General features: G+C 53.7%; 1 protein-coding gene across 2 annotated transcripts; it reads right to left on the reverse strand.

Annotated features, from left to right (window-relative positions):
• Window positions 1-4492: 4492 nt before the first annotated feature.
• Window positions 4493-13255, reverse strand: Elf3 (E74 like ETS transcription factor 3). Of its 2 annotated transcripts, none has more exons than XM_026397157.2 (9): window positions 13052-13255; window positions 8720-8890; window positions 7969-8190; window positions 7726-7821; window positions 7414-7533; window positions 7210-7299; window positions 6976-7092; window positions 5890-6085; window positions 4493-5215 (listed from the first exon to the last, which is right to left on the reverse strand). In XM_026397157.2, the coding sequence occupies exons 1-9, from the start codon at window positions 13134-13136 to the stop codon at window positions 5101-5103; spliced, it is 1212 nt and encodes a 403-aa protein (XP_026252942.1). In that variant the 5' UTR covers window positions 13137-13255; the 3' UTR covers window positions 4493-5100. The 2 variants fall into 2 exon arrangements, with proteins under 2 accessions (XP_026252942.1, XP_077658814.1); XM_077802688.1 differs by lacking the exon at window positions 13052-13255 and adding an exon at window positions 9287-10524.
• Between the last annotated feature and the right edge of the window lie 231 nt (window positions 13256-13486).

Raw genomic sequence — 13486 nt, forward strand, 5'->3', positions numbered from 1 at the left:
AGAATGAATGAATGAGGGGTGTAAATAGCTGGGCACAGTGGTGCACACTTAGAATTCCAGTGTCTTGGGTGGCTGAGGCAAAAAAAGATTGCAAGTTCAAAGCCAAGTTTAAAGCCAGCCTGGGTAACTTAGACTCTGTGTCAAAAATAAAAAAAATAAAAAAGGGTTGGGGATGTAGCTCAGTGCTAGAGTTCAATTTCCAGTGCCACAAAAATAAATAGCAATAACTTGACACGTAGCCTATTACCTAATAGGTGCTCAATAACGGACCAGCTGTCAATATTAAGCCCGGGTTCTGTATCAGCATTCTGAGTGATTTTGAATGGATCATCTTCCTTTAAGGAGACTCATATTCCTCAACTACGAGATGAAGGTTGTTCTAGATCTAGTTCTCTGTTCTCCAAACTGTTGGTAAACGGTTATGATGTAGGGACTCATATAAGGTATTTGTTCTGCCTGACAAGAGATGAGGTAGGGGAAAAAATAACTGAAGAGCTATTGTGTAGACACATGAGGTTCAGCCAGTTCTCCTCCATCAGCAGGCAGAGAGGTATAGAGACTGGACAGACTGCTGGACAGTGGTGCCATCTGTGGGCCCTCCCCTTAGGCAGTCTTGCCCAGTCCAGAAGGTCATACAGATGATCCACAGTGTCTGTGAGGGTCACAATATGCCAGGCACTGAACTGAGCTACAAATGGTCTTGCAGGTGAGAAAATGTAACACTTCCCAGCAAATATGGGGGGCCTCTGATCCCCACTGCAAACCTTCAGAGCGGAAGGAGCTGGCTGGGCTTTCGACCCACAAGCATCACTACTCCCAATTCCAGACCCCATCATCCATTTATTTATTAACATCCTCGACAAGCCACCATTTTCCAGGTAGAGAGGGAATCAAACATTCTCCCAGGAAGGAGCAGCGGTGGGAGGCAGGCACGCCCCCCCCCCCCCCCCCCCCCCGGGGCCACCCAGGTGTTGTGTGGTGGCAATGGTGGTGAACTCAAGACCCCATAGAGAAGGGCATGATTCCACCTCCGTCTTTTGTGACAGGGTCTCACTGTGTTGCCCAACATCAGTCTCAAGGGATCCTCCTGCCTCAGCCTCCCAAATAGCTGGGGCGGCAGGTGCTACCACTGCCCTGGGCTTGGCCTGGTTCCCCCTCTGCAGACTGGTCCCGTGGAAAAACTCACTGGCCATGGCCAGGGCTCCTGAGCTTTTAAAGAGAACCACAAAGTTTTTTTCCATGAAAATGTTTTCCAATTTAAAAATGTCAGCAAGTTCCTCACTGTTTGATGCTCATTGCTGACATATCTGTAGTAAAGGGCGTGGTGAGTAGCCAACAGCCCACAGGACATGTAGCCAGTGTTCCCTTCGTCATACAGGGCCCTGCGCTCAGGGGACAGAGCCCTGTGCTGGAGCTTATGCTCTGTTGAGGCAGTATTGAAATTATAAATAACTTTTAAACAAGGGCTGAAGTTTCCTCTTTGTGCTGCAAATTATGTAGCTGGTCTCAACTAGAGGGAAGGGCTAAACCCACCTGTGGAGGAAGGGCAGAGTGGAGGCCACGCTTCAAAGACAAGGCCAGTTGTCTCCCAGCCCAGGGAGGACATGGATAGTGTAAACAAAAGGCTGGTCACAGCAGGGGTTGAGTCTGGTTGTGAGTGGTGTAGTTGTGTGAGACTGGTGTATGTGTGTGTGTGGTGTGATTGTCACACAGAAGCATATATGCATATGTGGATTAGAAGTGTGAGTGTTTTGGCCAGGGGTGTGTTATATGTAGCAGTGGGTGATGGCGCTTGAGTTGTGTTATGGGTACAAGTGTGTGAGTTTGGCACATGAGTGAGTGTGGGTGTGTTCTGGTGTGTGGTGTGAGTGTGTGGAAGGGGTGGCCAGGGCAGGGAGAGTCACAGGGCAGTTTGACAAATATTTATGGAGCACCTTCTGTGCGCCAGGCGCTGTGCGCTGTGCAAGGCGCGGAGTTGAGCAAGCCCAGCACTCGCCCCAAGGCGCTCAGGACCCAGTAAGGGAGGGAGATGTGTAAACAGATAGCAGACTGATACAAACCCCTTTATAAAAATTCCAGCTCTGCCCCCACTTTGTTGACCAGCCTTGTAAACTGGGTTTCTCCCAAGTGGTGAGAGGGGTGGAGCTTTGTGGGATTCTGGGCACCAACCCCGAGGAGGCCCAGGGCAGCAAACTCAGCCCCCCTGGGCCTGGACCCAGCCCCCTCTGGGCACACCCAAACACGGGAGGGGTGACCTCCCTCTGACCTGCCTAGCAACACACCCAACCCTGGAGAAGTCGATAAGAGGTGACCAGCAGCTCAGGGCAGGATATAAACAGCTCAGCCCCACCCCCAGTCCAGGACACACCTGAGGGGACCCAGGGCAGGTGGGCAAGAGACAGGGCCACCTCTGAGGGTGAGTCCATCCCAGGGCTCCCAGTTGGGTAAGGATAACTGGCTCCTAACACAGAGAGCTCTGGGGGAGGGGCCGAGAACAGCTGGCCTAGGTGTATGTGGGTGCTCTGGTTTTCTGAGGGTGGGAGGGCAGAGAGCAAGATATCTTGGGTAAGGGGAGAAAGATATCTTGGGTAAGAAACGTGTCCCTGGTCCAGGCTCTGCCCCAGGAACAGGCAAGCACATTGAGTTCTGGTCCCTACTCTCCCCTGGCCAGTGACCTTGTGCTAGGCTCTGGCTTCATCAGAGAAATGGAACGCCCAGTCTCCTCAGAGGCTGTGGGGCAGATCCAGTGAGATAATGGGATGAAGAAAGTGCCTCATAACAGAAGACAGCAGGACAGAGGTCAGCAGGCTGTGTGGGCCTTGCAGCTGCTCTCAAGCCCTTCTGGAGGGCTTGAAGGTACTGGGCACCATATGCTCAGCCCTCCAGCCCCGCACATGCTCTCTGGTTGAAACTCACTGCTGGGATCTCCTTTGGGACCTGAAGAAATGGAGGACCTAGGGAGGCCTATCAAGTGTGTCTTGGTCACTTTTGGCTGGATGATCTTAGGCAATTTTGGGTCACCTCTCTCAAGCTTGAAAAGGACCCTGGAGATAATATGGTAGAGCAAATAACACAGGATAAACTGCCTATGAAATTTCGAGAAATGAGGTTGCTGTTATGCTAAGTGGCCTTCTCGTGGGAGCCAGGCCTGCCTGAACCGGAGACCTCGCCCACCTCTCTCTTTGGCTAACTTGCTCACTATGGTCTCCAAGCTCCCCACTCTCCTTTCCACCACTTGCTGTTTCTCCAGAGCAAGCTCTGTGCTCACGTGCCCACCACCATGTCTAAGAGCCCTTCTTTGTCAATATCCCTTCAGCAAATAATGTGATATTTCCAAGACAACTGACCAGTATTTCAAATTTATAGAATGGGCTATTCATGTGCCCTGTGGAATCCAAAGCCTTGAACTTAAGTAACTTTCCACCTGGAGACTATTCTTCATAAGTAGACCTATCGACAGTCCCATCAATGAAATGTTCTCCCTAACACCAGATACATGCTAGGCATGGGGGACTCAGGAGGCTAAGGCAGGAGGATCTCCATTTTGAGGTCAGCCTGGGCATTTATTAAGACCCTGTCTCAAAATAAAAAAAAAAAAAAGACTGGGGATGTATTCAGTGGTAGAGTGCCCCTAGGTTCAATCCCAATACCATAAATCAATAATCAATCCATCCAGAGTCATCACTGTGGAAATAGTAATGCAGTCCTGGAATCTGCTGAGGATTGGATTAGAAGTTAGTGAGGTTGGAGAAGCTCCCTGGGGTAGGGTAAAGGACAGAACCCATGTACGTCGGCCAAACCTTGTGCTCTGCAACTGTAAAATGGGAACCTTAAGTCTCTCTTCTTAGGAGAAGACGCAGAGTGGCTTTAGCTCAGTGCCTGGAAGAAGACTCAGTTGTCAATAAACCTCAATTCCTTCCCCTATTCTTTCTCAGCAAGCATCCTCTCCATTTTGCTTTGCTTTCTCCCCTTCACAAGATCTTAACTCTGATTTCATATCAGGCACAGAAGCTAGGATTCATGTTACAGACATTCAACTTGCAGCCAACTTAGCTGGAATGCAGAGGCCCCTCTTTATTCCACAAGGCTGGACGTGCAATTCTCGATGTCTTGGAGAACATCAGGTCCAAACCCCTGTCCTTCAGGAGGAAGCAGCCCCAGAGGGCAGATGTGGCCGACGTCACTGAGCACACATGTGGTGGTGGCAGCCTCTGAAGCTCATGTCCTTGATTGTGTGACCATCTTGCACACCTTCCCTGTCATGAACGGCCTTACCTGTCCTCTTTGCCCCCAGTCAGGGTCCTACAAGCCCCACTCTCCTGCTTCCCAGCCCCTAGCTGCTCTGTCTTCCCCCTCTGTCCCTTAAGACCCCTTTCCCAGCTCAGGCCTATCTGGTCCGGAGGCCTAGATGTCAGTACACAGAGAGCAGAGACAAAGGTTAGAAAAACCTAGAAGGCGCTTTATTGGAGGTCTCGGCCTCCATTCACAGGAGATAGGAGCCAGGACCCCCGTCTTGAGGGGTCTGGCTGCAGCCCTCCTCTCACTGGCCAGGCAGGGTGACAAGTCTGGCCACAAGTGCTCAGTGAGAGAGGAGGGGGGAGGGGAATGCCTTAGAAAAAATAGATCTCTATGTACATCTGACGTATTTATAACACATAAATTAGGGATGCTCTGACCCCCCGCCGTGGAGCCCAAGCACTGAGCAGAGAGGTGGAAGCCAGTCCAGAAAGGAGGGGCTGGAGGACACTGCCTGTCCCCTCTGTCCCAGGGCTCCCCAACAGTCTCCATGGCTGAGTCTAAGCATCTGCCAGGGAAGGTGTCATCGGCAGCAGCGTTGGGATTGGAAGCAGCCAACCAGCAGCTGTAGAGTCAGCGAGCAAGTCGCTTCAAACCCCAGGGCTTATAATTCCAGAAGGAGGAGAGAGGAGAGGCTGCAGGCCCCGCTCCAGGACAGGCCTGACCACACACCAGACTTCGGCTTCTCCACAGCCCTGCAGGGAGCACATCCAAATGGAGGGGCTTCCAAGCCTGCCTGGCCTCCAGGAGGGCTGCAGGCCTCAGTCCAAGTCCATGAGTTTGGTCCTGGTCTAGTTCAGCTCCTCAGTTCCGACTCTGAACCACCTCTTCTTCCTTCCAGCCACTGGAGTTTTTGCCAAACTTGTAGACCAGTCGGCGGCCATCCACCCGTTCCAGGATCTCTCGTTTGTAGTAGTACCTGGACCAGAGGCGAGGTGGTCAGAGGTGCGCAGGCAGGAGACGTGGCCTGCGCTGCAGCACGTCCCAAATGGCCCAAGTCCTCGGCTGATCTGTCCCCTCTGGTCTGCAGCCAGACCCACCTGAGCCTGCCCCATACTTCCTGGACTGCTCTTCCCATCTGCTGAGGCCACACTGGCCTATCAATGTCTGCAGGGCACCTGCTTCTGCACTGGTTTGTTTATAGCTTATGGCTACGTCCCGGGCCTTTTCATGAAGGCACATGGTGCAGGCTGAAGGGAGCCTAGAGATGAGCGAGGCCATCATTGTGGCAACAGGAGGAAACTGAAGCCCAGAGACAAGCAAGCAGAGCCCTGGCCCAGGCACGGCCGTGGGCTTTCCAGAACTCTCCAGGTGCCTTTCTTAGGACCACCTTGCAAATAACACATATGTCAGCTGAAGTCACGGTGCCTGCAACGTGCCAGGCTAACACTTTCTCCATGCTACCATTTGACCCCCCAAGTCAGTGGGCAACTTCACCGTCCTCACTCCACAGGATTAACACTTACTACATGGATCCCAGGGGTGACAGAGAGGGTGGGGAGGGGGGAGGGGAACACAAACAACCAGTCAGATCAACAAGTCCCCAAATGTCCAGCTCAGTCATGAGCCCCATGACTCTCATAAGCGTCTCACCTCATGGCCCGGCTAAGCTTCTCATAGGTCATGTTGCTGTTTTTTTTCTTTTGGCCCCACAGTTGGGCCACGGCCTCAGAGCGCAGAAACTTGAAGACACCCTCGTGCCGGTTCTCCCACTTCATGAGGCCTTCGTTGAGCTCAGGGTGGATGAGGATGTCCCGGATGAACTCCCACAGGTGGGTGCCTCTGGGGGCTACAAGGCCACATCCCTTCAGTCAGCAGGCCAGGGCAGCCCCTCTCACCAGGCTGGCTGACCTTAACCCTAACCCTGAACACTGCTGACTAATGGCCAGAGAAGGAAACCAAACCTTCCAGAAACCGGCTACAGTGCCCTTGGAGTATGTATTGTAGTGACCACTTTCCTCCTCATGTCCTCCTAGACGAGGCGCTCCAGGAAGACTGGACACCTCTTGCACAGCACAGATGTTTCACTCCTGACAATACTGATCAAACATCTGGCTGGCATGGATGGTGACAAGGACCCCTATGGCCTCTGGGGACTCATGGCTTGGTGGGGGGCCTACAGAGAAACCCACGGTAAGAGCTTGCTGAGTATGGGAACAGATAAGTAGCCCCAGGCTGGGGGGACCAGGGGACAGCTTCCTGGAAAAATACACTCCCCCACAGAAACCAGCTATATGTGCATGCAAGCAAGCACGCAGGCAAGAGAGGCCTTCAGGGCAATCTCCCAGAGGCTCAAAGCTGCTGGAGCACACAATGCCTGAGGCCCCTTTCCCACCCTCAGCAGGCTGGTGTCCAGTGTCTCAGCCCAGTGGCTCTAGGGTCCCCCCCAGGCACCCACCAGCTGCCTCCACCCACCACCTAGGGTGTCCCAGCAGGCAGGACAATGGCTAAGTGCAGACAGAACTGGAGTGGGTGGACTGGAAACCTGAATACTCAAGCCACCGGCCTCCCTCTGGAGCCTCGTTTCCCCTCCTCATCAAGACCACATGGTAGTCCCTGCAGTGAGGGGTGGACCAGCGCCACATAGCCCTCCTCCTCCCCGCCGGCAGCAGCAGGGAAGCAGAGCAGAGGTGGCCTGCCGCCCACCAGCTGCCCGCCCGCAGGCCAGGGCTCACCCACCGTGCTTGCTCTTCTTGCCCTCCAGGCACTCCCAGTACTCCTTGCTCAGCTTCCGTGGGCGGCCCCGTTTCCGCTTTCCGTGCTTGCTTTCCCCCTTCTTATAGTCAGGAAATCCATCTATGGGGGGCAGGTGGAAGGTCAAGAGGGTGGTCATTGGGGGAGCAGCTCCTAACCAGAAAGCCCTGCAGGAGCAGGGAGGAGGGAACGGGACGCCCAGGGCCTCCCTCTGCTCACCTCTGGGGAAGAGCTTGCTGTCAGTGGGGTCCAGGTCCACGTCACTTCCACCGGAGTCTGAGGAATGGAGGCTCTGGGAAGTACCGGTCCCTGGGTGGGGAGGTTAGAGTGAGTGCCTGGCTGCCACACAGGACCCAGAGGCCTGGGTTCCAGTGCTGGGACCCAGGCCCTGGGGGCCCTGGGGGAGGGAGGCTGCGCTCTCACCTGCGGTGGAGACGTCAGAGCTGCCAGGGGAGGGGGCTCCTGCGCCATAGCTGCCTGCGTAGTAGGGGCTGGCCTGGTGGGCGTCTTCCAGCAGCTCCTGGGTGAAGGGGCTTCCCTGATCTGAGGGGAAGAGAAGAGAGGGCTCAGGGGACCAGGCAAGGCAGGTAAGGCTCCGGGGCCTGATGAGCTGCTGCCGGGACTTTTCTTGTTGGGGTAGGAGGCCTGGGGAGGGGCCGTTCCTCTCACTCTAGGTAGGGCCAGGGATGGGACAGGACAGGTAGACCTGGGCATGGGGGAGAAAAGGAGCCTCACCAAAGGGGCCAGGGTCTCCTAGGGTGTCCTGGAAAGCCATGCCGTCCTTCTCCAGCAGCTCAATGATCCAGCTGAGTTCGTCAGAAGAGCTGGAAGCTGAGGAGAAGGAAGGAGGGGTCACTTCCCTTGCCCCTCCCTCGGGGCCCTCTCCAGCTGCGCCCTCCGGCCAGGCTCCAGGTCTTGCCCAGGGTGGACCCTCTCCTCCCCTCCAAGGCCCCTGTGGCACCAGTGGCCTGGACTCACTGAGGTCCCGCAGCTGGGCATGGAGGTGGTCCCCCAGAGGCCCAAAGACCAGACGCAGCTCGTCAAGGGCACAGTTGCAGAGGGTGGCCCCGTCCATGTCACACCGAGAGAAGTCAATGGAGCTGGCATCGTATTTGTTCTTCTCCACTTGGTAGCTGATCCAGTCCAGAACCTGGGCCTTCGACCAGAACTGGGGCTGCTCCCCCAACCAGCTGGCCTTCTCTGCAAGGGGCCCAGCACAGCAACCGGGTCAGCACAGGCCCCATTTCTAGTGCCCCTTTGGGATTCTTTTTTTTTTTTTGTACCAAGTATTGGACCCAGGGGTGCTTAACCACTGAACCACATCCCCAGACGCTCCACTTTTTTTTTTTTTCTGAGACAGGATCTCACTAAATTGCTTAGGGCCTCAGTTGCTGAGTCTAGCCTTGAGCTTGTGATCCTCCTGCCTCAGCTTCCCAAGTTGCTGGGATTAAGGCCTGTGCCACGGCTCCCAGCCCCTTTGGGATCCTGTGTGCACTCCCACCTCATTTCTCAGGAAGCCTCCCCAGGAACAGGGGGAGAATGTGGCTTTCACGACACCCTGGTCCCAGTATCCTCTCTTGGCCCATCACAGTCCCCACAATTCCCACCACCTCAGCCCCGAGTCCTGGAATTCACTTGGAAACCCTTCTCCCGGTCCGCTTCCCCATTTATCTAGCAGAGAGCCGTGTCTCCCTCCGTCCCTGAAGGCACCCCATCCCACGTCACACACCTGTCCCCTCCAGCGACATCTGTGGGTTGCTCAGGGTTAGCACCAAGTCATCAGCCCCAAAGGTGGCAGCAGGGGGAGCAGAGGCCAAGCTGGGGTCCTCGGAGCTGTACATAGCACTGAAGTAGTTGCTGAAAACGTTGCTAATCTCACAGGTTGCAGCCATGAGGCTACCTGGAGAGAGGGGACAAGGTTGGTGAAGGTTCCAGACTCCTCCCCTTACACCCTGGCTGTTCTCTTCTGGCCAAACCTGGGCAGGAGCCACCCAAAGGGGCAGCAAGGTCGGCAACTGTGTGCGCCCTCTCTTCAAAAAGGGCTTCTAGGTTCAGAGCAAAGTGTGGCTACTAGACCCTCCTGTCGGGGCTCCCTGCTCCGATCGCCCAGAGCCCTTAAGCGGGAGCTTCCAAGTCCTTGTCCCTCCTACAGACAGGATACTCTGACTCTCAGGACCCCCCTACTGCCGCACACTCCTGCTGGGAAATTCCAGACTAGAGGGGGCAGGTTCAGAGCTGCAGATCCATTAAACCATCCCTCGTTTCCCGGATGGGAACGGACAGGTGGGGGTCCTACCGGGTGGCAGGGTACGGGCGTCAGGCAGGCAGGCAGGCTTCGGAGGTCACAGGTGGAAGAGAAATCCAGGTGGCCAACAGCTCGGCCAGGTAGCAGTGAGAAGTCTGGCCCCTATGCTCCCCCACCCATCCTATATAGAGCCGCAGGAGCTCCTCCCCACACCAGGTCTTCGGAGTTTGTCCCGGCGGTAACCTGAGCTGGTGGCTCATTGGATGGAGGGGATTTCCTGGCCTTCAGACTGGGCTCCTGGCCCCAGGTGATTTGCATATTCTGTGCCACTTGGCCCGGATCCTAGCAGGCGGTGCTGGGAAATCAGGCCTGGCTGGTTTAATGATTGTCAGACTCTGTCATCCTGCACCCTCTGGGGTTGGGCCCAGGGCTCTGACCTGGGCAGGTGGCGGGAATGCCGCTGGGGTGGGCATCTGTGCTTCTGGCCACCCTTTGGCTCAGGAAATTCCTCCTGGGGGCCAGGCCAGGGATGGGCTAGGGAGGGGAAAAGGTAAGTGGGGAAACCAGAACCCCTGATTGAACCCTGGCCCTGCCTCTAACTGTCCAGAGAACTGGGGACAAAGGAGCCTAGGAGGAGAGAAGTTATTGAGGTTTAGGGATTTTCTCCACAACACCCAGGATTTGGAGTGAAGGAGGACTCTCCAGACTCCTTGCAAGGCAATATTCACGGGCTAATGGGTGTGGCCTGTCCTGCAGGTGTAGCCCCAGGCTCCAGGGTCCCTAGCCTCGGAACCCATTCACAGGGTCCACTTCATTTTTGCCTGCCTAGGCCCCACCCAAGCATCAGGGTTTCTGCAGCCACTTATGGTGAGATGGGGCTGTACTTAACAGTCCTCCCTCCCTCAGCTGGACATGGTGGCCAAAGCCTGTAATCCCACCCTACTCTGAAGGCTGAGGCAAGATTACAAAAGTTTGAGGCCAGCCTCAACAATTTACCTCAAAAAAAGTTAAAAGGCCAGGGGGATGTAACTCAGCGGTAGAGCACCCCTGGGTTCGATCCCCAGGACCACCACAAAACAAACAAGCAAGCCAAAAACCTTCCTCAGGTGCCTAATTTAGTAGCTCTCCCTGTTTACCAGCACCTGTCTGCTGCCCTCTACTGGTCAGAAGCCTGACTCCTGGGTCATGTCATTCAGAGAAGGGAATCCTGTGGCATTAGTTTCCTATTTTGTCAAGCTCTTTGTTTTTGCAGTACGGGGATTGAACCCAGAGCACTCTGCCACAGAGCCACATCCTCAGCCCCTTTCATCTTTTATTTTGAAACAGGGTCTTCCTAAGTTGCTTAGAGCCTTGCTAAATTGCTGAGGCTGGCCTCAAATTTTCCATCCTTCTGTCTCAGCCTTCCAGGTCACTGAGATTGCAGGCATGTGCCACCACACCCAGCTCTCCAATACTTTTTATTTTTTGAGTCAGGGTCCCACTAAGTTGCACAGCCTGGCCTCAAACTTATGCTCTTCCTATCTGAGCCTTCAGAGAGGCTGGGATTATAGGTTTGTACCACTTGCCCAGCTTACCAAGCACTTTTAACATAAAAATCTTCACACACAAAAATCCACTAAGCAATGTGCATCTTCTTTTGTTTTATTTTGCAGTGCTGGGATTGAACCCAGGGTCTTGCACATGCACTGCGCTACCACTGAGTTACATCCCTAGTTTTTTGAGACTTACTAAATTGCCCAGGCTGGCCTTGAACTTGCAATCTTCCCCCTCAGCCTTCCAAATAGTTGGGGTTATGGGTGCACACCACTGCACCTGGCTAGTTACCTTCATTTAAAGAAAAATCTATTTTTTAGTTGTAGGTTGACACAATACCTTTATATATTTACTTATTTTTATGTGGTGCTGAGGATCGAAACCAGTGCCTCACAAATGCCAGGCATGCGTTCTACCTCTGAGCTACAACCCCAGCCCTACTTACCTTCATTTTATAGGTAGGAAAAATGCAGCTCAGAGGGGTGGAATGGCTTGCCCAGGCCAATGAATTACATAGGCTGGGAAAGGAACCAGATCCTTACACTCTGAGCCTCTGGCTGCAGTTCTCCCCCTCAGTCTTGGATGGAACCCTAGCCTCCCCTGTGGCAGACAGAGTCCCACATACCTGTGCTTCTATGAATTGAGCTCCAAATACAAGAGACTGGGTCCCACAGACCCACCCCTGGAGACCCTGAGCAGAAGTAACAGGATGGGAGGAGGTGGGAGATTAATGTTCTAGAGTCTGTACTATGTGATCTTGGGCAAGGTGCATGGATTCTGCACATCTCCTTCTTTAAAAATAATGTTTGGGGGGGCTGGTGATGTGGCTCATGCGGTAGCGCGCTTGCCTGGCATGCGTGCAGCCCAGGTTCGATCCTCAGCACCACATACAAACAAAGATGTTGTGTCCGCCGAAAACTAAAAAATAAATATTAAAAAATTCTCTCTGTCTCTCTCTCTTAAAAACAAAATAATAATAATGTTTGAGGCTGGGGTTGTGGCTCAGTGGTAGAGCACTTGCCTCAGTAGTAAAGCACTTGTCTAGCATGCAGGAGGCACTGGTTTCTATCCTCAGCAGCACATTAAAAAAAAAAAATTAAACTAAATAAACAAAATAAAGGTATTGTGTCCATCTACAACTAAAAATATTTTAAAAAATGATAATGTTTGGCTAAGTGAGGTGACACACGCCTGTAATCCCAGCAGTAGGATCGTAAGTTTAAGGCCAAGCTGAGCAACTTAGCAAGACCATGTCTCAAAAAGCAGGGAAGGGTTTGGGAATGTAGCTCAGTGGTAGAGTGCCCCTGGGTTTAATCCCAAGTACCATGCCAAAAAGAAAGAGGTTGTTTGGAATAAATAATCCTTAAGGTCTCTTCTAGCTCTTTGTTTTGTGTGTGCTGGGCCTGGAACCCAGGGCCTGGTGAGTACCCTACCACTCTACACCCTCAGCCTCAAACTTTATTCATGCATCTGAGATAGAGGGTGTGGCTCTCCTCCCCATCCCCTTAATTTACAACACAATAGTGGGGGAGGGGATATTTTTACAGGTCACTTTAACAGAAGGTGACTCATGATTCCACATCCAGGTACCCCTCTCTGACTTGATAGCTGGAGGATTTGCTTCTCATCTTTCTTGTCTCTGAAAGTACTGGGTGCCTAGGAGAGAGGGTTCTTAATGTCCAGAGTCCCCTTCACTGGGCCAGGGGTGGCAGGAGAGCCAGGGGCTCTGGGCAGGATTATTTTCAGCCCTTCAGGGGGCCACCCCCAAGGAGCCCAAGGCAGGCACACCCTCTACCCAGTCACTCACCCTGGAATGTGGGAGAACCGGCTGCAGCCCCAGGGCTATTCACATGCTCCTGCCTGAAGAGCACCTGGCCAGGGCTCCAGAGGCAGGGTGAGGAGGAGGCACAGAGCATAATGAGAAGGCCACCACAACCCTGCCTTCATGAGGCTTCTCCACAGAAGAAATGCAGCTGAGGAAATCCTGCAGGCTCGCACCTGCCCAACTATTAGTGCCTTCAATAACCAAATGAGGCAGGAAAATAGAAAAGACTTGGACTTGGGGTCAGTGCCTCGGAGGGCTGAGGAGGTTCCAGGACTGTGGTCAGACCAGCTATGGAGCAGGAAGCAAGGGGCCTTCCAAATACCACAGTGGCACAGCCTCACCCTCAGGACGGGAGGATGGCAAGAGGATAGCCCCCAGCCCTTTAAAGGACAGACACACTCAGCAAGATAGCAGGGAGCAAAGGTGGCGTGCCCATACTATGAAACAGAAGGACTCACAAAGCAAGTGCGACAGAGAAGGCTGCAGAGGAAGCACTCCCAGCCTTGGCTTCCAGGACCCTTCGTATTTACTGGGCTCATCCATGTTACAGGGTTTTAATACAGAACAAGGCTACTGGTCTCAGCTGATATGCTAAACACTAGGCTGGGGATATGAGGAGGCATCTAGACAAGCCCTAAAATAGTCTTGGCCCGTAACATATTGCCAGGGACATCCTGAAAGAGCTTGGGAAACAGTTTGGTATCAAGTTGCCAATGTCTAGGGCTGAGGCTAAAGCTCAGTGGTGGAGTGCTTGCCTAGCATGTGCAAGGCCCTGGGTTCAATCCCCAGAACTGCCAGGAAGGGGGGGAAAAAGTCAGTGCTCTGAGTAGCTGCCCCAATCCTGGACCTCCCAAGTCGTTCTATGATCCACAACTGCCCCCCTCTTCGGGGGA

The sequence above is a fragment of the Urocitellus parryii genome, chromosome 9 (genome assembly GCF_045843805.1).
Source record: "Urocitellus parryii isolate mUroPar1 chromosome 9, mUroPar1.hap1, whole genome shotgun sequence".
Taxonomy (NCBI): Eukaryota; Metazoa; Chordata; class Mammalia; order Rodentia; family Sciuridae; genus Urocitellus; species Urocitellus parryii.

Excerpts from the sequence above, each read along its gene's own strand:
- Elf3 (XM_026397157.2), bottom strand. The coding sequence starts at position 13,136 with ATGGATGAGCCCAGTAAATACGAAGGGTCCTGGAAGCCAAGGCTGGGA. Across the intron at positions 7,534-7,725 it reads AGGAGACCCTGGCCCCTTTG|ATCAGGGAAGCCCCTTCACC; the intron begins GTGAGGCTCCTT and ends TCTTCCCCTCAG. Across the intron at positions 7,093-7,209 it reads CAGCAAGCTCTTCCCCAGAG|ATGGATTTCCTGACTATAAG; the intron begins GTGAGCAGAGGG and ends TGCCCCCCATAG.